Raw genomic sequence first — 24,546 nt, forward strand, 5'->3', positions numbered from 1 at the left:
GGTTCTATTGGTCCATAGCTTAACAATTGATTTGCATAGACCAAGAAATTCATTTTTGTTTCCCAAATGATCAACACTGACACACAATGATGCTAATCCAACATCTGTAACTTTAGAGCAGAATGAAACATCCAGTTCTCTAAAATAAAAACCGTAGAATTTAAATTATTACGAATTTTAAGTGAGAAAAGCAAGTTGGGTTAGGTTAAGCTAAATTAAGGTTAATCAAATTTAATTGTAATAATTGAAGGAATATTATCTAATAATAATAATAAGGATAATAATAATCTAATAATCTAATAAGGAGCTCGTTCTGTTCTATCTGCGCGGGTGAAATGAGCGATCCAATGCTTCTCGTGAAAGCGAGGTGCGCTACGAGAGCGAGAGAGCTATACAAAAGAAAAAAGAAAATATTTAAGAGAAAGATTTACAATTTTTTTTAAATAATAATACTCTGTTGTGTCCTCGTCTATCAGCGTTTCCATCAGGGGGACTTCCGTTTCCATGCCTTGGGGGATCTTACTGTTAAATTAACTAAGAAATTGGTAACAGTTCACTGTAGTTTTTTCATAAGAAAAGTTACCTTTTTCTCGTTCGTCCTCCTTTCGACGTTTGACATCCATCAAATATCCTCTGGCACCCGATCCTTCAACAAACAAGCAGCAAGAGCTTCAGAATTGAAAAGCAACAAATATGAAGAAATGCAACAACTTTGTCTACCCTTTTACGCTCGCCTTTCCTTTCACGAGGTTCTTCCTCGGTTTCTTGGATATTACGTCGTTCCTTGCGGTCTTCTCTGTCACGCTCCATACATTTATCCTCACGATCAAGCTGATTACATAATTCAGTTACATTTAATAACCATGTAATTTTGGAGACATCGTGTTTTCCTACCTTGCCCGAATGAGGCCTATCTTCTCTATCTTCTTTCCGTTCTTTTATCCTCTTCCCTCTCGTACGCATTAACAACTCCATTCTCAGGCTGAGCACCAGGATTGGCTACCACAACAAGTGGATTGGTACTTTGAGGAGCTGTTTTAGTTACCTAAAAATAATAAAATAAATATCCTTGTAAATATCCGAGTTTTATCAATGAAACAATGAAGACAATGTTCTTTCTTACAGGTTTCCTTAGGCTGTTTCATTTTTGACTTTTTTTGAAATTTTGGGGGGACGCTCGGATTATATGTTCTTATGATATAATGAGACTATCCACCAAGTTTGAGCTTAAAAAAATAAAATTTGATATGCGCGCCTGTCGATTTTCTCAAAAAATTGGCATTTTTTCGCATTTTTTTGCAAATAACTTTTTTTCCACTAGTAATTTTTTTCACGACGCTTGCACATAAGTTTCTAATCTTGTTATAGACCTGCACACCAAATTTCATCAAGATCAGAACAAATTATATATGCGCGCCGAGCCAAAACTCTATATGTCCTTGTTACATTTGAATTAGTAGGCAAAAAACGTTAACAGACAGATAAGCCAGACTTTTTAGTAACATCAATTTTTTTTCTGTAGTCTTCAACTACCTGCAACAGAAATTCCTGTTCTTCAACAGAAGCCGTAGCCTCCTTTAAGTCAGTTATCATTTTTAAAGCTCTTTCCGCGCAATAATTGACTACTTCTAGTGATCGAACAATTATTTTTACCCTTCGGTACCCAAACATTTTTTCCAAAAAAGAAACTGGAGCTTGTAACCAATCGAGACGTTCCTCTTTTAAATTCAATGAATTGAAAAGAAGCCAACTCTTTGGTCCGATGAAATCAAGTAATTGCTTGGGGTAATCAATGGTATTAAGATCAATCACAGGGAATTTTGGTTTTCCGGGTGGGAAGGTTCGTGGACGGGTGTAAGATAAAAGTTTTCTGTTGAAGAACAGGAATTTCTGTTGCAGGTAGTTGAAGACTACAGAAAAAGAAATGATGTGACTAAAAAGTCTGGCTTATCTGTCTGTTAACGTTTTTTGCCTACTAATTCAAATGTAACAAGGACATATAGAGTTTTGGCTCGGCGCGCAAATATAATTTGTTCTGATCTTGATGAAATTTGGTGTGCAGGTCTATAACAAGATTAGAAACTTATGTGCAAGCGTCGTGAAAAAAATTACTAGTGGAAATAAAGTTATTTGCAAAAAAATTCGAAAAAATGCCAATTTTTGGAGAAAATCGACAAGCGCGCATATCAAATTTTATTTTTTTAAGCTCAAACTTGGTGGATAGTCTCATTATATCATAAGAACATATAATCCGAGCGTCCCCCCAAAATTTCAAAAAAAAGTCAAAAATGAAACAGCCTAAGGTTTCCTCGTCGCCAGATGGAATTCATGTTCTGGAATTGACGTTTTTTTGTTCTTTAATTGACCACCATATGAAATAGCCATCGCTGATAAATCCTGTCGCGTGACTCGTTGCTCACGGCGTACTACTTCGACATTTCGATCAATGAACTGTTAGAATGCAAAACAAATAAAAAAAAAATTAATTAATTTGTTTCAACAAAGAAATAACAACTAATTACCCCGACAAGAGGCGTGATAACGGGGAAGAATGGCAAGATGCGTATTAGGACGATCAGTGCATTTCGAATCTGGACATAGTCTTTTGATTTCAGATATACAACTAGCGCTATGGCAATCTTAATTGTAGTGCCACTTGTGAACAATATCACGATAGATTTCAAAGTCAACGTGATCGTTTTTTTCCGGAGGCTGTTCGCCGAGGCGAAATTTGGTAACGAATCCAGAACAATTGCTTCGTCAAATATTTTTTTGCTTGAGTGCCAATGCATTACAGTTTCGAGCATGGCACACAAAAAGCGTCCATAACGATTTGCCTCGTTTTCCGAATATGAAGTCATAGTGCCTTTCCATGTTATATCACAAAAGATGAGATCGTAGCAATTTAGCGTTGAAAAGTTTGGTGTTTTCAAATTGTGCATAAGCTAAAAACAAACAACAACAAAAAAAAACAAGTTAGCCAGAGAAAATCTTCATGATGAGCTACTTACACGCACGTACCTGTACAAAGCGAGCGCAAAATAAGGCATCTGTCGCGGTGAAAACGCAGCGAGGAAAAAGACAGTGTTGAAGAAACGGGGTGATCGTCTCCGTTTTTGATAATTTAGCCACCTGACAGAGAAACCAGCTGTCTTTTTCTTGTTTTAATAGCGCCATGATACGTTCATTGTGGTCTTTCTGTTTCTTTTCTTCTTCCAGAAGATTGTCCATCAAAGCCTTACAGCGATCCAACTCGTTCTTCTGTTTAATGGCTGACAGATCACGATTTTCATTTGTCTGTTGAATGGCTACCTTCAGGCGTTGCACTTCACGTTCGCAGGCAGCATTTGGCACTGACAAATCGTAGACCGTCAGCGACCAAAAAGTGGCAAAAAATTGAGGAGATAGATCCTCCCAAACTCGGTCCTAGAACAAAGGAAGAACCTATTCACAAATGGGAGTCATGACCAATCGTACAGCCTAATAAATTCAATTTTTGGAATCATTTCAAGTAAGACAAACTTATTAAATACAAGCGACTTACCTCTAAAGACTTTTGAGTATTCTGGGCCGGAAGTAAATTCTCTTCAGCACGCCGCAATTCATCGTATTTGGAATTGATCGAATGAGAAAACATTGGTCGTGCCAGAAAAAATGCGACATCAGCATGGTTATGGCATTCGGAGAGCCATGATTCTAATTGTGACCATGGAGGTCGGAATTCGCTCAGGAGTGTGCGTCTATAATAATCGTCGTCACTCATATTCAAAGCCAAGAATGTTCCAAGCTGAACGAGCGTATCTTGACATTGGTCGTATAGTTTACCATCCAACTACATGAAGAAAAATCAAATAGAAAAGATGTAATGCTATGTATTTTTAAAATGTAAATTATTTGTAAAAGAAATACCTTTAGATGATTATTCTCTGTTTTTCGATTTTCAAGGCATTGGCTCGATTTGCAGCGTTGCTGTGCGATAACATGACAGAGGGATATGGCCAAATTGTATTCGAGCAATGTTTCCTTTAAACGCTGGGCAACTTTCTTGGTAACCCGAACCTGTCCAAAATGAGCAACTTCAGCTCTTAATAGCTCACCGCCTTGCATTGCTTCCATGTGTTCCTTTGTCATTTCCTCGGACGCTTCGATGCCCCAAATGGCTCCACAAAAGGCGGAAAGGGCCGTCAGCCACATAGAGATGGTAGTTCCATCAGGGTTGGTGCGCTCCTTGTCTGGGTTCGAAAGTGCTTCCAAAACGCAATAACCAAGAACATCATACGAAAGGTTTGTGAGGTACTTGAGTGAATCCACAAGAGGGCCAATCAGGTTGTCGTAGATTTGAATTTGGGACAAAATGTAGTCAAAAAGAAAGCCAGGGCAGCTGTGACTAAGCTTGCCAAGCACTCGACCCGTGGGCTTGACGTTATCCTTGCTCATACGCTCCATGATGTCCTTGATGCGTTTAACGCAGTCTACTTTGCGGCGGATGAGCAAAGAATGGCTCTGAAACGTGTCGTTCCTCCAAAGGGCATACCGACGATGACGGTGCTCATAAGGCAATTTCTTCAAAACATTCCAGATTTCTTCTTCCACACTGCTATTCGATTCCATGAGGGCAAGTGATGGCAATATTACAACATCAAACAGTGTACAAACGTCAAAGTACAGCGAATCCGGGTCTTGCGGAGGTTTCTTTGAACTGTTCAAGCCACAATCATCTAACGCAGCATTGCACAAACGGATTAACTTGTGCAGGAGGATAGGATCGTTATACAAATGGGGTCCCAAAGAGAGTAGCATGGGGAAAGCAGTTTTTCTCAACTCCTTCATTTCCTTGGCTGTCTTGGGGAAGTTCCATACACCGACAGGTAAAACTGGTTTGCCAGAAAGTTCTGGAGATATGCAGCATCGAGTGCGATACACCGGTTCAGTTACGTAGTCGACCAGTTTGCAGATACTGCTCGAGATGGGTCGATAAGATGTGACGAAATGCTTTGGATGACGTTTAAGAAGAGAAGAGGCTTGATCCCAAGCTCCCACTGAAAGAAGAGCTTCACACAGTACAAATTTCCGATTATAAGGTGCCCTTTCTTCAATCAATTCTTCAATTTTTTCGTCTTCTTTTGGAACAGCGATGATATCCATTCTACGAGCATACTCTTTTGCGTCTGCTAATTCTTTAGCGGCGGATTCGTCAATTTCGCTGTCTTCAGGCGTAAGCCAACGATAAATACCTTCAAGATGAATGACTCCATGCTGCAATAAAAGAGTAGTGATGACGAAAAGAGATTTTGGTGTAGAAGACGGGTCGAATGAAGTAAACTTGAACCCTAAGACTTCACACAAAGTCGACGAATCTGACATGTACGAGCAAATCAGTGGAACAAAAATACGACTGTGAAGCTGCGGCCGACATTCAAATGATTCCATAATCACATGTAACACCCGATTCGGATCCAAGTTGAAGCAATCAACTAAAGACTGTACAACCTGTGTAAGTGAGGGGAATATTTGTACATGGTCAGAGAATAATATTCATAAAATGTTTAGGGGAGACCGGGGCTAGTAGGCCATTTTTTTACACACCCGCTCCTGTGAGTCGTAATTTTCATTAAAAAGGTAACATTTTTAGCTTAAATGAAACCTTATCATCTTAACATAAAAATAGCGTCAAAAAAATTATTAGGAAAGGAAAAATACTTGCCGAAAAATACGTTTTATTGCGACACCTTCAATGGGCAACTTGCCCCAACTACGGGGTAAGTTGCCCAATGAATTGGGGTAAGTTGGGATTGCATTTTTACACAACATTTGCGACATTCTACACATACAAAATGTTTTTGCAAAAATCGAATCAGGAACCCATAAACCAACTTTTAAATACATACACTTAATTGAATCTTCTTTTTTAACGCAAAACACTTTAGGTGTCACTTTCCTATCTGTGAAAACCTGTTCGACAAAAGGTTTTCAATTATTAAAGCTCAATTTAGTAGGCCACCAGACTGCTCTTTATTTCACTGTTACCTGGCATTAAATGATTTTTCTGTGTTGTTTAAATGAGACACTACAACTTCTGGATGAAATCTCTTGAGTCAACAATTCTGGGATGGCCTAGCTAAAGTTTTGTCGATCTTGGTTGGGGGAAAAATTTTGAGATTCATTGTGGACGTAAATTGAAAGCTTTCTTACACAGGACAGGAAAACATAAATGTCTGCTGATCGATGGAAATAATGAACTAGTACAGCCCTTCCTTCATCCATGAAAACCTGCCCGATAAAATGTTTGTAGACTCATTAGCTCAATTTAATATTCTGAAGACTGCATTTAGTTTCTTTGTTACCTGGTATAACCTTGAGAAAACACATTTCAGTTTGGAGGCACTTTTTCTAGACATCTGTTCCTATAATTGAAACAAATGTCCTTCTTTCTGTCAATGTAGCTTTAGTCTTTACACTTTTAGAAACTTCTTCTTGGTAGATAAAATGGGATTCACACATGCTTACTTCTTTTAAAACCATTTCAATGGCTCTTTAAATTATAACACTTAAATTCTTTCCTCTTCAACATAGTTTTTGGTAATCTAAAAAGAAAAAGAAAGGAAATTTTGACAGAGCAACAGACTATAAAAACTGGCCAACTTGCCCCCGAAAAAAAAGGCCTACCTACCACATGGGTAGGTGTCATAGCATCTTTTCAAATTACTTACATTAATGAACACTAAATTGATAAAACTATTTGATTAACAGTTTGCTAAAGGAATTACCTTTCTGAAAAAGCAAATCTCTTGCTTGCACACTCAATATCTAATTGATGAAAAGGAAATCACTGATGAAAAACGTTTTTGGGCTTTAAAACGTCACGGTTTAAGTGCAGACGGAATTTGGTACACACCATCTATCGCTAAAACTGAACACTTTGGCTATTCTGAAAAATTATAAATTTCATGTGGCGCCAAATTAAAGGGAAAAGAGCGACTTACCCCAGGGCCAACTAGCCCCGGTCTCCCAACTTCTAAAATGCAGAGTGGAGTGACGGTGTCATCAATCCCTTGATTGAGTTCAGTTGTTAGTTTTGCATAGCCTTCATGTGAAAGATTAATCTTCTCTGCTTGTAAAATAATGTTGTCTTTAAAAAATCCTCTAAGGATTTTAAAGATGTGGAAGTTGGATTTACTATTTCTATCTCCATCTTCCAGACCTCCAGCTCGATTCTTCATAAATGTGCGGAAAAATTTACGTTCGGCTGGCTTCAATGACTTAACACAAAAATCAATTAGATAAAAATTGGCATAAAAAAGAAATGCTTGAATTTACCCCGGCGAATTCGCCCATATCCAAAACATAATCTTCATAGTTCTTTGAGTGCTCTTCAATCCACTTCTTCATCTTTTCCACAGACAACATTGACCAAACATAATCGATTTGATCAGGAGTACGTTGACCTAATCTGGACGGATGCGTCATATCGTAATAAGCAGCAGCACTCCTAATAATGAAAATAATTCGATGGTATACCATCACTCTACAATACAACAGAAACTTTGATTACATTGGTGATTTAAGTGGTTCAGTCTTCTTTCCTGCTTTGAATAACAATTGACTACTGGAGGTCGCCAAAGTAGGGGATATCAGTGTTTTTGGAGCCATTTCATTTTTCTGGTTATAGAAATAAAAAAATGTCAATAAAATAGGCAGGACATTTACTATCTACTTTTCATACCACGTTTTTACAAACTTAAAATTTTTAATCAACAACTTACGGATTCCCAGTTCAAATGGTTGACACCCGATTCATACTTCATGGCATCATCTTTTGGACATGCTTTTCGCATACGCTTGAAGAGCTCGCAATCGTCACTCTTGGGCCATGCTGTAATTAGAGAATAATGACACTTATTTATTGATCAACACAACAACACTTCAGTTTACTTATACCTGGAGCGATCCCATTTTCTTCTTCGTCTTCTTCTTCGTCGTTGCCTTCTTCCTCGTCATCTATTTCATCGTCACCATTTTCTTTCTCTTCCTCCTCATCTTCTCTCCCTTCATCATCTTTGTCATCGGCCCCAACTAATAATAATTTAGAATTTATAACATAGTCAAAACATCTAACTGATACTAAGAGAATTGTAAAACGGGTAATAGTGGATCAATTGTTACCACTACAGTACCTATTTTTCTTACGTCAAACACAAAAAAAAATATGCAAATAGTATACCTAGAGGTGAATGTGAATTATCATCTGGTATTGGACTGGAAGGTGCTTTTCCCATTTTCTTTGAAATCTGAAATGTCACTAGATATTGTTGAGCACACACTTAGACCACATCGGTCTTAGACTTTGGAAAGAGCGAACCAGATCGATAAAGCAAAACACGATTTTCATAATTACAATGCTTAACTAAAGATTAAACTTTATTGTAAAGGTGCTCAAAAGATACTAGAAAATTCTTGCGAATTTTTAAAAAGATGCGCGGTCATTGGCAAGAAAGTCTCACATACGAGGCCAACAAGATGAGCCCGACGACCTGCCATGTTTCCGTGTGTGACTAAAATGCGGACGTGGACCGTGGACCGTGGACGGCTAAATAGTGGACTTTGAATGAGTGGACTCGACACAATTTTTTCGGTCCACATCCAAGTTTTTGATAACTAAAAGGTGGACCGAAAAAGTGGACCAGACTCAAATCCATGACAGTGTTTGTATGTACTCTTGCCTGAATTTTATTTGATGGTCACAACACAACGATAAGAAATTGAGAAAATATACAAAAATAATTGTTCATAATAAAAAAGAATCCATAAAAAAGTAAACTTATTCAAATTTTCACGCATTTTTGACAGCGCCAATTCTTAACTTTAAATATTTCGCCAGAAGGCAAACAAGAACCATGAAAACAATCATTGCATAATTCACACTGTGTCAGTTTTTCTTCTTTTGTTGGAATTTGGCCCAATCTGAATCTTAGTGGCCGACGGCACAAACAGTAAACTTGAACGATCTGGGCCGGTAATTTTTCTTGGAAAGGAGAAAGTAGGTTTAAAGAAGGAAATGATGTCAAATTTTGCCGGGTAAAACACTCTATAAGATGTTGCCTCATATTTTGTGAGTCAAAAGTAATTTTAGATGGGTCAGTGTCAAACATAAGAGCAGTGGCGAAAGCGATGGCATAAACACCACAGTCATAATGATTTATTTGTTGTGAAGCGGTTGCCAATTGTAATGTGAAAAATGTTTCTTGCGTCTGAATAAGGCTAGCAACTGACCCAACGACAAAACTATTTGGACTACTAGAGAGACTATCGTAAATAACCACCTGACCAGGAGGAAAGAAAGAAAAACCAAAAGCTGCACAAACCCAGTGCCCTCCTTGTTCTCGCCCATTGTGAAGTAGCTGTACCCATTTTTCACAAGCGGCTTTAGGGTATTTTTTTACCCCTTGGTCGATATTAAACAAGCCACCAATTAAAGGATTCAACTTGCGAAGTAACAAAGAGGCATAGTCTATATGGTCGTCACACAACCAGCTGGTTTTCTTAAGGTTCTTAATAACTGCGCTACAGATAGCTCTGTTCTCTCGAGGGTCTATAGCTTTTTTTAATCGTCTTGGTCGAGATGCGGCCAAAGATTGTCCCTCTGATTTGGCATCGATGACAACACATTCATTCTTGTCAGAAGCAGTAGTGATCTTATCTGGTTTAGATGAGATTTCAATGATGGACTCCTTACAGGAAGAGGGTGCGTTGATGCCGGAAGGAACAACCGTCGCTGGTGAGTCGATAATCGGATTTTTCGGCTTCTCACTACGTGTTTTTACACGCCGGACAAACACAGGCGTGTTTGGAGACTTTGGAGACGAGACCAATGGCTATTAAAAAATAATAAGATGAATAAGGAATCGAGAACTAGAACTGATAATAATGAAATGATTAATTTTGTACCATTTTTTTATCAGAACTTGCGTTGATGTTTTATTCTTCCATTGAATTATTCTCAGGCTCCTCCGTACACAAGATTTCTTCATCAAGCAATTCTTGGTGAAGAAATGGTAAACTTTCCTAATATAAAAAAAAAACATAAGAATAAAATAAGAAAATACAAAAAAAAAACAACATACATCTTTTCGAGCTCGTTTTATCTTGACATTATCAACCTCACAAGGCTTTTTTTTACCACCCTTTTTGTATGGACGTTTTCTGGCTTTTTTTTCTCATGGCAGTAGTATTTGGTTTTTTAGACTGAGTCATTACGCAATCGATGGAGTACATGGCTGCCAACAGGTGTGTACATGTCGTAGTTGCAGCACAAGTGCAAGTCAGACTACGAGTACCATCTCTAAAAAGGCGAACAGTATATTCCTCTCCGCTAGATCCAGTTACATTCCAAACATGATGGGCAGCTGACGAGTGAATTCTGTTCTCAGAAATTATATTTCTTGCTCTTTCCTGTGCGCTTTCACTTGGAATGTAAACAAATTTCTTCGGTTCTATTGCGAGGTGTTCTGTGTCTCGATTCTAAATTTTAAAAAAATATACTTTATTTAATATCATAGATAATATAGATAGGATGCTTTACCTCTTTTGGAGCGTCTACTTCTGACTGTTTACACGAGCTATAATTTCTTCCAAAGATATTATGGCCGGAAGAACGACCCCTTGTTTTGGATAGATGTAAACAAAATCCTCTTTCAGGGTATACTCTCCAAGACCATAACGACCTCTCGCAATTTTAATTTGAAAAAATTTGTCAAGTCTCATTAGTGAAATCGCCATAAGATCAACCGGAGATCGCTTCCATCCCCCGAATCTTTTCATTGTGCAATTGAAAGATTCTGACTGGTTCGTAGTGAGCAATAAAATTCCAAACGGACGCAACACCCAAGAACCCATGTTTGGCATGTCAGGATCAATGTTCTTATTGAAATAATTACAAAAATCCTAAAGAATAAGAAACATTGTAAATAAAACGTTAAAATTAATTAGCTTCATAACACTTTACCTTATTCCACTTTAAAATATAAAGTTCAATAAGTTTTGCTCGATACTGAGCTTCCGAGTCTTGATTCAGAAGGTCGATGAAGTCATTTTTGTATTCCTTCATTTCTGGTCGCTGACTAATTCCAAGAGTTCTAAGCTTTTCTTTGATGTTTCCAAGGGTGTGAATCCAACAACGAAATCTTGGTACTTCAGGGAGGTTGTTTCGAATAGCGTTTACAATCGCGGTCTCTTCGTCCGAAACAATGACAAGTCGTTTGCATCTTGTAATCTCTGGAATTAGTACAACTAAACATTTAAAAAAGAAATCGTGCACAGATTCAAGCCGACGTTCATGAATCATAAACAACAGAGGGACAACTGGAGTCTCTTCAAACTCTGTTTGCCTAAAAGTTAGCACAGAGAGATAAAAGTCTCCCATATCAAACGTAGTATCATAAGAAAGGCACTGGTAAGGCAAATCTTCACTGGAGTTGAACAAACTCTTGAATTGTGTCTAAAAATAGAAACAAAATGTGTAAAACGATACTAAACTCAATAAACTTGCTAGAACTTACCCTCGTTAAAGCAAATTATGGTGAGGTGCGGGACAACGTGAATGTCATGAATAAATCCTGTTTCAGAAGCCAGTTCAACTAAATTATAGATGCCGTCAGATAAAAAACGCTGTGACTGGCGAGCAGCACATTGAGCGTTCCTTACTTGCTTCAAGTCTCTTGGGGCATCCGTGATGTGTCGATCCAGTTCATTTGGAGCAGCAAGTAAAAAATCGGAATATATCTGACTAGGAAATTTGTTATTATCTTGTTTCAAAGCTTCAAGTACAGACGGAGCGGTACGTGTGAACGGCTTTTCTACATTGTTAACTGTACGATTCCCATGTGCAAAATCTACAACAATCGAATCATCTCCTTGATACCATATCAGAGTTCGGTTCTTAAATAATGGGCACGATATGGCTTGTTTCGAAAAAACAGTGGAATACCTTTGAGGACCAATTTGTAACTTGAAATAATATCGTTTACAAACCACACCATTCCATTGAAATTTTTTGGCCGCGTTCTGCCTCCAGCGATAACCATCTGCCCTCCAATTACCCAGTTTACTTTCCTCTTTATCTTCAAAAATATAAGTAAAGCCAGATTTGGGACGTAACGGCACTTGAGTTAATGTTGGAACACCTGAATCTGACTGAAATAGTAGCATTTGTTCGTCACTAAACGCCATATTGAAAATACAAGGGACTTCACGCAATAGAAAATTTAAAAAATCAGTTCGAATTCGAATGAAATCAGTAAAAGTAAAACGGGACAGAGGGCTAAGAGACGTGGCTGTAACATCACGATTACTGAAAGCAACTGAACTTCAATTGAAATTACGTCCATAAATCTCCCTCAAATATCGATCTCAAAATAGAAAAAAGGGCTCATCGTTTCCCCGCGTTTCCCTTACCTATGTCTGGCGTATGTCCCATTAATTCCCAAACCCATTATTCTTTACCTCAAAAATCTAAAGAACAAAGTTTTCCACCGTTACGTGGCGGGATAACACTAAGAAGTTGTTATTTTATAAGTATGGGTAAGAAAAAGAGGCTCGCCGTTTCCCCGCGTTTCTCTTACCTATGTCTACCTATGTCTTACCTATGTATGGTAGCGTGAAGCGGAGCGCCAGTCAATCATGAACGTAAACTTCACATAACAATCGGTTGATGGTGAGGCACATGGCGACCAGAGTCTGTGTGAATCGTTGGACTTGTTCATGTTCCTCCTTTGTAAACAGCGGGAAAGTGCAAGGCAGTCCGCATCCGTCAACTCATTCAACATAAGCCAAACTATTGTCCGTTTTCACCAGAGGAGACTGGCACTTTGGAGTGATGTTGAATTTCAATTCTCTCACCTTATTCTACAAGAGAAGAAAGTTTCGTTAGTAATGAAAATAAATAGTTAGTAATAAAATGAATACACATAATAATTACAAACTTTGCAGCCAGAAGGGAATCTTCACATGTCATAAAATCTGGCCAGCCACTCCTGTGTTCAAGTTCCACAATTCTGCAAGGTTTACGAATGACCTTGCACATTTCCTGTAAGTAAAATGTCATTGAGTGATTGAACATTGATAAAATTTTATATGTACCTGAGAAGGAAGTTCTACTGTTCCATTTTCACATCTTGGCATGTAGAGAGCACACAAAAAGGGTTCAATCACAGCCCAGCATTTGGGAACACTTCTCAAGTTCTGCCAAAACATGAGCTTATCCTAGAAGAAAAACAAAGGATTAGCCAAACCTGTAAAAGGACGATGCAAATCATGTTGCAGAACCTGAACATAATCCTGAGTGTGTGAATCGGTAACCAGTTCCAAAGATGTTTATGTTCAATCCTCGACCTAGAACCTGAACTTTTGGGTATGTCCAAACAATGTAAACAAAGTCCACGCTTTAGTATGTATAGTGGACTTTCTAGGTTACTAATAAGTGGACTCCGGTGAGCTTAGTCCACTTTTTCAAAGTCCACTATTTAGCCGTCCACGGTCCACGGTCCACGTCCGCATTTTAGTCACACCCCATGTTTTCATGGAAACCTCGCTTGACGCTTCAGCCAATTTTATTCCCGTGGCATTCGTTTGCACGTGTGGCCATGACAATGAATCATCATAACACAGTTAATGATTTCATCAGGTGAGGAAACAAAATAAAGGTTTTAATTTTTTAAAGTAACTTACAAATGCACGAAACAGATTTTATGGAGTTTCACATGACCGACTTGGCCGATTCCCAATGGCCAAGAGCCGGCCATGTGCCTATACCAGGCCATGGCCTATACGAATATGTGCCAGAGTGACCGTTTTTTTACCACGGAGCTACCGGCAAGTTCTATGGCTTAGTTTTTTTTTTATCTATTGTTTCATATTCAAAAAAGTTTAGGAAAAATGCACAGGAGAGAACAGGAGAGCACAGCACAGCACAGCACAGCACAGCACAGCCTGAGCCTGAGCCTGAGCCTGAGCCTGAGCCTGAGCCTGAGCCTGAGCCTGAGCCTGAGCCTGAGCCTGAGCCTGAGCCTGAGCCTGAGCCTGAGCCTGAGCCTGAGCCTGAGCCTGAGCCTGAGCCTGAGCCTGAGCCTGAGCCTGAGCCTGAGCCTGAGCCTGAGCCTGAGCCTGAGCCTGAGCCTGAGCCTGAGCCTGAGCCTGAGCCTGAGCCTGAGCCTGAGCCTGAGCCTGAGCCTGAGCCTGAGCCTGAGCCTGAGCCTGAGCCTGAGCCTGAGCCTGAGCCTGAGCCTGAGCCTGAGCCTGAGCCTGAGCCTGAGCCTGAGCCTGAGCCTGAGCCTGAGCCTGAGCCTGAGCCTGAGCCTGAGCCTGAGCCTGAGCCTGAGCCTGAGCCTGAGCCTGAGCCTGAGCCTGAGCCTGAGCCTGAGCCTGAGCCTGAGCCTGAGCCTGAGCCTGAGCCTGAGCCTGAGCCTGAGCCTGAGCCTGAGCCTGAGCCTGAGCCTGAGCCTGAGCCTGAGCCTGAGCCTGAGCCTGAGCCTGAGCCTGAGCCTGAGCCTGAGCCTGAGCCTGAGCCTGAGCCTGAGCCTGAGCCTGAGCCTGAGCCTGAGCCTGAGCCTGAGCCTGAGCCTGAGCCTGAGCCTGAGCCTGAGCCTGAGCCTGAGCCTGAGCCTGAGCCTGAGCCTGAGCCTGAGCCTGAGCCTGAGCCTGAGCCTGAGCCTGAGCCTGAGCCTGAGCCTGAGCCTGAGCCTGAGCCTGAGCCTGAGCCTGAGCCTGAGCCTGAGCCTGAGCCTGAGCCTGAGCCTGAGCCTGAGCCTGAGCCTGAGCCTGAGCCTGAGCCTGAGCCTGAGCCTGAGCCTGAGCCTGAGCCTGAGCCTGAGCCTGAGCCTGAGCCTGAGCCTGAGCCTGAGCCTGAGCCTGAGCCTGAGCCTGAGCCTGAGCCTGAGCCTGAGCCTGAGCCTGAGCCTGAGCCTGAGCCTGAGCCTGAGCCTGAGCCTGAGCCTGAGCCTGAGCCTGAGCCTTGTTAGAACCATCTCTTGTCTATAAAACGGAAAGGCCCAAAAGGGGGAGTAGTTTGTGTGTGTATCTGTCTGTTTGGTTTTATGTGTCGTTGCGCGCACGCTGTGATTGGTCGACCGTTTTCTACCTGAACAAAGGGTCAAAAACACCCGAGGCTACGTCTGACTTCGCTCGACTCGACAAAAATCGACCAAAAAGGTCGACATCACCCGGGGCTCCAATCGTACAGGGGGACTGAGGATGGACGCACACACACACACACCTCCGGCAATGTGGGAGAAGGGTGGGGTAGAAATTTTCAATAGGCAATTTCTATGTCCTCTATTAAATGTCTTGACGAGTGCTGGGTTTGAAACATGGCTTCGAATACACGTCGGGGATGAGTGCACGGCAAACATTCCCCGATCGAGTACGCTAACCACTACACTATGAACGGATATGAAAAAGTAATTTGGATTTTCAACAAATTCATGATATTGTTCAATTTCCATTTAGTTTTGATTTAGTTTTTTTCTCTTACTTAGATTATTTATACTATACGTGACGCCACTATTATACTAAATTTAGGAAAAATAACGGGCAAGAGAATAAGCTTAAAAAAAAGGATTTCAATTGCGGAAAAAATAGATCCACGGGCAAGGGAAAAATAACGGGCAAGAAAATTTGCACAACGGGCAAATTGACACTAGCCCAACTAAAGACCGGCCCCGGACGGGCATAAAGTTACTAGTCCCTTGTCTATAAAACGGAATGGGGGAAAAGGGGGAGGAGTTTGTTTGTGAATCTGTTTATTTGTCAGTCCGGATGAGCGCACGCTTTGATTGGCTGACGGGCGACTACCTGAGAAAGGGTCGCCATCGCCCGAAGCTACGACTGACCTCGCTCGGCGACTTGAACAAAATGCCGCCTAAAAGCTCCAACAAAGGAGATTGCTCGCGGGCAAGGGATCCACGGGCAAGGGGAAACGGCACGGGCAAGGGAATTTGCATAACGGGCCTTTTACACTAGGCCAACTAACGACCAGCCCTGGACGGGCATAAAGTTACTAGTTTCTTTATTACAGGATATGTAAATCGATGTCCAATACCCGACATTAGAACTCCACTTTTTTTAAAAATCAGACAGTAGAACTCAAATGCCCGACAATAGAACTCCAACACCTGACAATAGAACTCAAATAACTTGAATAATTTAAAAAAATTAAAGTGCTGTGATGTGCATTTTTCTAAAACTTTTTGTTCCTGAATTGCTCTATCAATTTGTTGATTCAATAGACTTGAAATGGTGTATTGGACATTGATTTACACATCCTGTAATAAGAAAATGGTTTTAACAAGTGAAATAAATATTGTGAGAACTGAAAAGTCACTCACTCCATCACGGTGATAGACGGGGTAAAGAATTTATTGTAGAACATACATGGCTTTACGGTCCTACATGCGAAGTGCGAGACTTCTCTAGCATGAGGCGGGCAAATACAAAAACATAACTGCAATGGAAAAAGAAGAAACAATAACCCGACAGAATGTGACATCCTGCGACGGGTGAGCCAGAAGGAGTGAGCCAACACTAGACCGACTGAACAGCCTAGCATTGACTGAAGAAGAACTGCGTTGGGTGGGGTTTTATACAAGTCAAAACAGGATCAAACGCGGTCATTGACAGTGGAGTCAAGGTTAGCGTGGGTCGTAAATCAGAAGGGGGAATGACTTGCATCGAGGTCAGCGAGAGAGCAATGAACAAACGAGGGGAATGAACTATTTTGCCGATAAGTAGAACGCTGACAGCCAATCCTTACAATATAATAGCAACTTCAAGTGCTGAGCTGTGCTCTGCTGTGCTTTGCTGTGCTCTGCTGTGCTCTGCTGTGCTCTGCTGTGCTCTCCTAAGCTACCATGTGCTCTACTGTGCTCTCCTGTGCTCTACTTTTCTCTTCTGTGCTCTCCTGTGCTCTCCTGTGCTCTCCTGTGCTCTCCTGTGCTTCAAGATTTTCATAGTGTGCCACGGTCGAAATCCGCGTTACCCAAACAAAAATTCAACTTTAAAACTTTAAGGGGAGTGTCCATAATACGTAGAGGGGCAAATATTCCATTACCCCATGGGATTCAAAAAGTTATTCGTAATTGAATATATACTTTCATATTTTTTTTTTACATTTTCGTGTTAAGATTTCAAGATTTTCATAGTGTGCCACGGTCGAATTCCGCGTTACTCAAACAAAAATTCAACTTAAAAACCTTTAAGGGAGTATCCATAATATCTATAGGGGCAAATATTCCATTACCCAATAGGATTTCAAAAGTTATTCATGTTTGAAAATCTACTTTCATCATTTTTTGTTGGAATGGAATGGACTTTTTAACCGAAATGAAGATTCCAATAATTATTTAACCCGATATTTTTGTTCCTCGTGTCAAGACGCATCTTTTAAATGTGTTTTGGTAAGATTCTGAGCTAGTTTGATTTTCAAATATGTGGCGCCACTTCCGAAAATGAGTTTTTTTTACTGTTGAGTAGATGGCACTGCAATCGAATATTTTTAAACTGCTTTTTGAAGCACTTCTACTGGTCGGATGATTTTTTAAACCCGATATTTGTGTTCCTCGTGTCAAGGTGCATTTTTATTTTCATAAGTTTCTGACCTACTTTGGTGGTAATATATTAGTGTTAGTATTCTTCATTTCTCATCTTCACATCTTGTATCTCTGAACCAATTGAACGGTCACTGAGGTCTGAGGGGCCCGACCCGACGAATAATCTGACCAGTTAATGGGTGTAAACATGATTAGAAGTCAATTTGTGTATTTTCCTTGCAGTAGTGTGGGATAGAAAATGACAATTCGAAATTATTTCTCAAGTGCCGGCGATGAAGGCATGGCATGAAAGTGGAATGCATAATAAAGCGAAACTGGAAAGAGCAGCATTGGTAATGCCGACATTATCAACAGACAGAACCTCCCAAATTCGTTAGCAAACGACCTATATTTAAAAAAGAGGACAACAGAATTTATCGATAATAATATATCGTCTATCTCATAGACTATGAAACAAATAGAAAATTGAATAACATCATTGGGTCGTAATGAAGCCTACTGCGTATAGACTTATGCGCTTTCCAAGAAGCAGAAGACACTACTCACAAGGCCCCTTGGGGTCTCTAAGCAACCGACGTTTGACAGTGTTTAGCAGTCGTCAATACGTCGTCGAGTTGTGCTTCTCTTTTCTCTGTGTCGACTTCTTTTGGTGTGTCTCTCTTCTTCACTCGTTTCCTTCTAATCAAGACGTGAATAGTTTTGTCCGTACAAAACCTTTGTGAGTGTTTATCTTTGTAAGTATTGTTAGTGGCTTTCTAGAGCCCAAAACTTAACCAACAATACAAAACTTTAACCTTGTCTGATCTTAAACCTTATTAGGTTATGGGCCCAGAATAACGTTTTCAGTATGGCAAACCCTTTGAATCCAAATTTCTCCCTGGACATTGTTAAACATGTGATCTGTTTAAATGGGACTAACTTTACCCCGTATAAGCATAACATGAACATGATCTTTCGACTCAAAGGTATGTGATCAGTTAACATGGGACTTACTTTACCCCGTACCAACTTAACTAAAAATTGATCTTTCGTCTCACAGGTCTTAATGGCTTTGTTGAAGGTCGTGTACCTAAACCTGAACCTATCCTGCTGCAATATCAAGAACTTGTTCACGATGCTGGTGCTGGTGTTGTACCACCCCCTGTACCAGTCATCACTAATGCTGTGGCCATCAACGATTGGGAATTGACTGATTGTTATGCCATGTTCCTGATCTACAACACTTGTGATGTCACTACACAACAACTCTTGCTGACCTGTCGTACCAGCTTTGAAATGTGGACACGACTTGAAACGCAGTTCCTGCAACGTGCTGCTGACAACATGCATCTTATCCACTTAGAGTTTATGAACAAACGACCACAAGCCGCGCATGATATTATGATTCATGTCACTGCCCTTGAAACTCTTGCAGCTCAACTCAACGATCTTGGTGAACCTATCAGCGATAACACTCTGATGACCACCATTCTCTGCAAACTACCTCCGAGATTCAAATGGTTCACTCACGCCTGGCAAAATCTGCGTGACAACAAAAGAACGCTTGAAGCATTCCGCACTCGGCTCATCTCTGAACAGAGGAGCTTGGACTTAGAAGGTGCTGCCCAACGTTTAAATAATCAAGATACTCCAGCTGTCATTCAGCATCCGCTTATTGTTCCTACCATCAATGGTGAAGCTAACGCCGCCCTCTGTGGTCAGTATGGTAACAAAGGAAACAACAGTCGTAACGGCCGCTATGAAGGTGGACGTAATCGCTCTAACACCGACCGTGAAAGTACAAACAGATCGGAAGCCGTCTGCAGCTATTGTGGCAAACAATATCATTATCGATTTGAATGCAAGCAACGCATCGCCAACGAAGGCGCGAAACCAGACCACAACAAGCGTCGGCGTGAAGAAGACGACAATCCCCCGCCTGGGGCTTCACGTCACAAATCCGACATCTCTTTGGTCTCGACCTGCTACTTCATTGCGCCCTCTCTTGCTGATTTCTTTCTCGACTCTGGGTGTTCCAGACACATGAGTGGCGAACGTTCATACTTCAAAGATCTATGTCTCCTGCCTCCCAACAGTTGGCCTGTTCACGGCATTGGTTCGACGGTCCTTCACGCTCTTGGCATCGGAACTATTACCATTCAGATTGATCATCCCAACGCTGGTCTGTCTCACGACCAACAGACTGTTGACATTCACGACGTCCTTTTTGTGCCTGGACTTGGTGTCAATCTGATTTCCGTCATTTCTCTTTTGAAGAAAGATTTTGCCGTTTCTTTTGCAGGAAAGCTGGCTACGAACGTCTTTGTCACGCCAACCGTCGCATTGTACGCACCTTAGCTACCAGCACAGCTATCACTGGCATGGATGTCATCCCTGGTGGCGCCAACTTGAACGACAGCTGTCATGGATGTGAACTTGGCAAATTTCACAAATTACCTTTTCCCATCAGCACAACCGTTTACAAAGCTGTTGGCGAATGTATCGTTTCTGATAGCGTTGGACCCTTTCAAGTCGAATCTGTAGGCGGAGCTTGCTACTACATCTTGTTCAAAGACCTCTTCAGTGGCTACAAAGCAATCTATTTCATCAAACTCAAGTCTGAAGCTGGTGACTGCTTCAATCTCTTCAATACTAAAATCTTCACTGAAACTGGTCATCGCATTCGCAAGTTCCGTTGTGATGGCATCGGGGAATTTGTCAGCACTGCACAACGCGCACGATACGCTGAGCTCGGAATTTCTCTCGAGTTCTGTGCAGCCTACACTCCTGAACAAAACAGTAACGCTGAACGTGACCACCGTTATGTTGTCGAAGGCATGCATAGTGTCCAACAGGGTCGTGGCATCCCTCTGAAGATGTGGGCCGAGTTAACCAACCACACCACCTACGTTCAGAATCGAACCTTACGCTATGGTAAAACGCAAACACCGTACGAGCTTTGGTCTGGCAAAACACCTGACGTTTCAAATCTGCGCATCTTTGGCTCAACCGCCTATTTTTGGATTCCTGATGCTCTGCGACAAAAACTCGACCCGAAGGCTACAAAAGGGGCTTATGTTGGCCAAAGCGAAGAACAAAAAGCCTGCCGCATCTACGTAGAAGCCACAGGCCGTACTCACGTAACCCGTTATGTGAAAGACTTTGAAAGTGAACCTTTCTGGATTCAACCGTCAACCGAATCGACACCGGCCACCACCCAGCATCGTCCTACCTGACGTCGACCCGGGTCTCGAGCCGTCGGCTTCCGTCTCCAGCACCAAAAAGAAAACTCAACCTGTGGCCTTGCCACCTCGAAAATCGTTGAGAGGCCTTGTTCCTAAGAAATATTTTCCAATGGAAACGAAGTCTTTAACTGAATCTTTTCATTCCTTAGCCATGAAATCTCTATCTTTGTTTCTTGAACCAAAGAATTTCAAAGATGCCATGACCGGTCCTGAGGCTCCTCTCTGGAAACCTGTTGCTGACGATGAGATATCTTCTCACTACAAAAATGACACCTGGACTCTAGTACCACTACCCGCTGGTGCTATCTGCATTCCCAGTGGCTGGGATTTCAAAGTAAAAACCGACAAGCTTGGCCAACCCTCCAGGAGGAAGGCTCGTTTCTTTGCCAAAGGTTACACTCAAGTCGAAGGCCTTGATTATCTCGATTCCTTTGCTCCTGTTGTGCGTCTTGACTCATTCCGCGTCATTATTGCCATCGCGGCTGGACGCGACTTAGAAATTATTCAAATTGACGTGAAGACCGCATTCCTCAACGGTCGAGTAGAAGAGGAGATATACATCGCTCAACCTGAAGGTTATATTGTCCCTGGCCATGAAACCGATGTCTGCCGTCTCAACAAGAGCATTTATGGTATCTGTCAAGCCGGAAGGATCTGGTACAAGACCTTACATGACGCTCTTCTCGATTTTGGATTCGTGCAGAGCTCAGCTGATCCTTGTGTTTACCACTACTTCACCAAGGAACTCTTTGTCATTTTTGCTTCTTGGGTTGATGATGGATTCCTGACCGGCAACAGTCTACCCTTCATGCACTCAATTATCTCTTTTCTCAACAAGAAATTCGAGATTACCGCTGTCCCAGCCGAACTCTTTGTCGGAATTGTCATCACTCGCGACAGACTTCACAAGAAAATTTTTCTGTCGATTCCACAATTTATTGAAAAGATGCTCATCAAGTTTAATTCGGCCAACGCTCATCCGGTTTCGCAGCCTGTGCTCAAAGGCACCCCTCGACTTTCCAAAGCTTCTTCACCTACCGATCAGATCGGGCGTGACTCTATGTCTGCCATTCCTTATCGCGAGTTACTGGGGAGCATCTCATACGCTACATGCACCGTTCGTCCTGATCTTGCCTTTATTGTTAATCAACTGGCTCAGTTCTGTCAGAATCCTGGACCTGAACATTGGAACGCTGGCATTCGCGTACTTAAGTATCTCGCTGGAACCCGCAACCATGGTCTTTGCTTTGACGGCAACACGCCTGACTGGTCCGTCCTCGACGGATATTCTGATGCTGATCTTGGCGGTGATCCTGAAACCCGCCGCTCAACTTCCGGCTATGCCTTTCGTCTCAGTGGCGGTGCCATTTCCTGGTCGAGCAGACGTCAACCTATTGTAGCTCTATCCACCATGCAAGCCGAATATATTGCCGCTGGCGATTGGTCTCGTGAAGCTGTGTGGCTTCGCACTCTACTTCAAGATCTCGGCTCTGCCCAAACCGGTCCAACTTTATTACAGTGTGACAACGAGAGTGCTATCAACTTGGCCTATAATCCTTTAGCCCACAAAGGTTCCAAGCACATTGACCTACGCCACCACTACATTCGTGAACTTGTTGAAGCTAAAGTCGTTCGCATCAAACACGTCAACTCCAAAGCTCAATTGGCCGACATGTTAACAAAAGCTGTTGATGCTGGAACTTTCTCGGTTTGTGTACGCGGACTCGGCGTTGGCCCTGTACCATTAGTTGGTATCTAAGCGCACATTCATTTGCTACTGTCTACTCAAAAATCACAAATCAGTCTTAATCATTTGCCTTAATAACTAAGCAATCTACCTGTTCAATACTAATCCTGAAATCTAAATTCTACCTTTGTAATTCCTGTAATACCGTTTCAAATGAAGGGGAGTAATGAAGCCTACTGCGTATAGACTTATGCGCTTTCCAAGAAGCAGAAGACACTACTCACAAGGCCCCTTGGGGTCTCTAAGCAACCGACGTTTGACAGCGTTAAGCAGTCGTCAATACGTCGTCGAGTTGTGCTTCTCTTTTCTCTGTGTCGACTTCTTGGTGTGTCTCTCTTCTTCACTCGTTCCCTTCTAATCAAGACGTGAATAGTTTTGTCCGTACAAAACCTTTGTGAGTGTTTATCTTTGTAAGTATTGTTAGTGGATTTCTAGAGCCCAAAACTTAACCAACAATACAAAACTTTAACCTTGTCTGATCTTAAACCTTATTAGGTCGCTTTTTACGAACAGACCAATTAAGGATACCGTTCTTCAACAAATGAATATTGAATGGGAATTTTAGTTAATTTTAATTATCAAAAATAAACAATTTTTAAGAAACAGATTTGTAAACAATATTGTCATAAGATATTTCATTGCAGTAGATGAATTAACATGGAATAGATTGGTTGTTGCACGACATTGGGAATGAAGAATAGAACAATTAGAACAATAGAAAAATTAATTTGATAACATTGGTGCGGATTGGGACTCGTTATTGTCGTTTCATGGATTAACATCGCAGTTGCTGTGGCAGACAAGGCAGTTGATAGTAGGAAATGAAGGGAAGCGCTAGGGAATGTTTTGTTTGGATAGGGAAAAAGTGTCGGGAAAAATCGGTTCGAGTGTCGACCTTATTGGCTGAGGTAGTGAAAATACGCCGGTGCTGAATTGAGCAATCCCATTCGTTGCTTCTGCTTCCGGTGTTCCGTCATCTAAATTGAAGGAAGAGTTTTAACTCATTTTAACTTAATTAATGATTCACTTGAAAAAGGCGATTTACCTGGTCCCTTAATTCGGCCAGTTGACGAGACAAAGTGGACACGAGAGTTTGAGTCGTTTCAAGTTGAACTTGAAGTGAACGAATTTCGTTTTGCTCGGACTCTTCACCCTCGGCTGCACAAAGAGATGGCCCGTAATCGTGGAAACCATTCCAAGTTTTTGTCCTGTTAATAAAAGACATGGGAGAAATGAGAAATACTCAAAAGAACCTTATATAAAAAGATGGACTCACTTTGACCATGGCGTAGACGTAGCTTTCAGGTCCAGTGAATTCGGTGGGATCTTTGACCCGTACGAGGACGATAAAATAAAGATAATGCCACATGTTATGCTCGTGGAGGATGTGATCCTCGAAGCTGACGGCCTTATTTTCGATCTGGGAGCGATCGAGGCCGCAGGTGAAACACGTGTTCTTCAAAATCTCCTCCTTTTGTTGCTTCTCGCTCCTCAGATCGGCGAACGTGTCGATAATGACACCGAAAATGAGATTGAGGACAATAATGATGACTACGAAGAAGAAGAGCATGTCGTAAATCACTCGAGCTCCAAACATTGGCTCCTAAACAAAAATCCACAAACAAAAGAATCGTTATGGGAAGGGTACTAGACAAAATAAATCGCCAAGAACCTTGGAGAATCTTTAAAAATCTCTTACGCTTTTCTATCCGGGGCAGCAAAAGTATAGGATCAGAATTCATTCAATAAGTATTTTTTAAAAATAACGGAAAAGTGGGAAGGACATCTTTACCCTGCTATATGGTGCGCGCAGAATGTCACCGATGCCTCCACCGTACGTAGGCCTTGGTTAAGAGTAGTGACGATGCACATGATGAGGGAATCGGAGGCTCTTTCTCGACTCTCACCACCACCACCACCACTGCCCTCTGCTTCTTCGATTTGGCTCATGAACGATTTAGTGGAACCGCCGGAATAT

At 41.6% G+C, this 24,546-nt stretch overlaps 3 protein-coding genes and 2 long non-coding RNA genes across 6 annotated transcripts in view; all 5 read right to left on the reverse strand.

The window, feature by feature from the left end:
• Positions 1-244: 244 nt before the first annotated feature.
• Positions 245-956, reverse strand: LOC124344542. 2 transcript variants are annotated; one of them, XR_006919766.1, is made up of 5 exons: positions 895-956; positions 721-831; positions 584-646; positions 454-522; positions 245-389 (listed from the first exon to the last, which is right to left on the reverse strand). It is a non-coding gene; the product is annotated as an uncharacterized LOC124344542 (long non-coding RNA). The 2 variants fall into 2 exon arrangements; XR_006919767.1 differs by having other exon boundaries at positions 712-831.
• A 1,342-nt stretch (positions 957-2,298) lies between these two features.
• The window catches only part of LOC124342055 (THO complex subunit 2-like), a 366,722-nt gene continuing 344,474 nt past the window's right edge, over positions 2,299-24,546 (reverse strand). Inside the window, exons 6-13 of the mRNA XM_046795025.1 lie at positions 7,553-7,659; positions 7,318-7,489; positions 7,014-7,259; positions 3,910-5,490; positions 3,545-3,832; positions 3,022-3,426; positions 2,523-2,945; positions 2,299-2,451 (exon numbers count right to left, since the gene is read on the reverse strand). Coding sequence (XP_046650981.1) covers positions 2,299-2,451; positions 2,523-2,945; positions 3,022-3,426; positions 3,545-3,832; positions 3,910-5,490; positions 7,014-7,259; positions 7,318-7,489; positions 7,553-7,659 — 3,375 coding nt within the window. The remainder of the gene's footprint in view (positions 2,452-2,522; positions 2,946-3,021; positions 3,427-3,544; positions 3,833-3,909; positions 5,491-7,013; positions 7,260-7,317; positions 7,490-7,552; positions 7,660-24,546) is intronic.
• Positions 5,642-6,534, reverse strand: LOC124343092. Its single transcript, XR_006919148.1, has 3 exons — positions 6,345-6,534; positions 6,028-6,270; positions 5,642-5,952 (listed from the first exon to the last, which is right to left on the reverse strand). It is a non-coding gene; the product is annotated as an uncharacterized LOC124343092 (long non-coding RNA).
• Positions 8,731-10,508, reverse strand: LOC124343055. Its single transcript, XM_046796171.1, has 2 exons — positions 9,946-10,508; positions 8,731-9,872 (listed from the first exon to the last, which is right to left on the reverse strand). Exons 1-2 carry the CDS (start codon positions 9,946-9,948, stop codon positions 8,823-8,825), a joined length of 1,053 nt encoding a protein of 350 aa, XP_046652127.1. The 5' UTR covers positions 9,949-10,508; the 3' UTR covers positions 8,731-8,822.
• LOC124343062 lies at positions 10,496-11,468 on the reverse strand. The gene is made up of 3 exons (XM_046796180.1): positions 11,003-11,468; positions 10,580-10,941; positions 10,496-10,518 (listed from the first exon to the last, which is right to left on the reverse strand). The coding sequence occupies exons 1-2, from the start codon at positions 11,417-11,419 to the stop codon at positions 10,594-10,596; spliced, it is 765 nt and encodes a 254-aa protein (XP_046652136.1). The 5' UTR covers positions 11,420-11,468; the 3' UTR covers positions 10,496-10,518; positions 10,580-10,593.

Source organism: Daphnia pulicaria, chromosome 6, assembly GCF_021234035.1.
Source record: "Daphnia pulicaria isolate SC F1-1A chromosome 6, SC_F0-13Bv2, whole genome shotgun sequence".
NCBI classification, from domain to species: Eukaryota; Metazoa; Arthropoda; class Branchiopoda; order Diplostraca; family Daphniidae; genus Daphnia; species Daphnia pulicaria.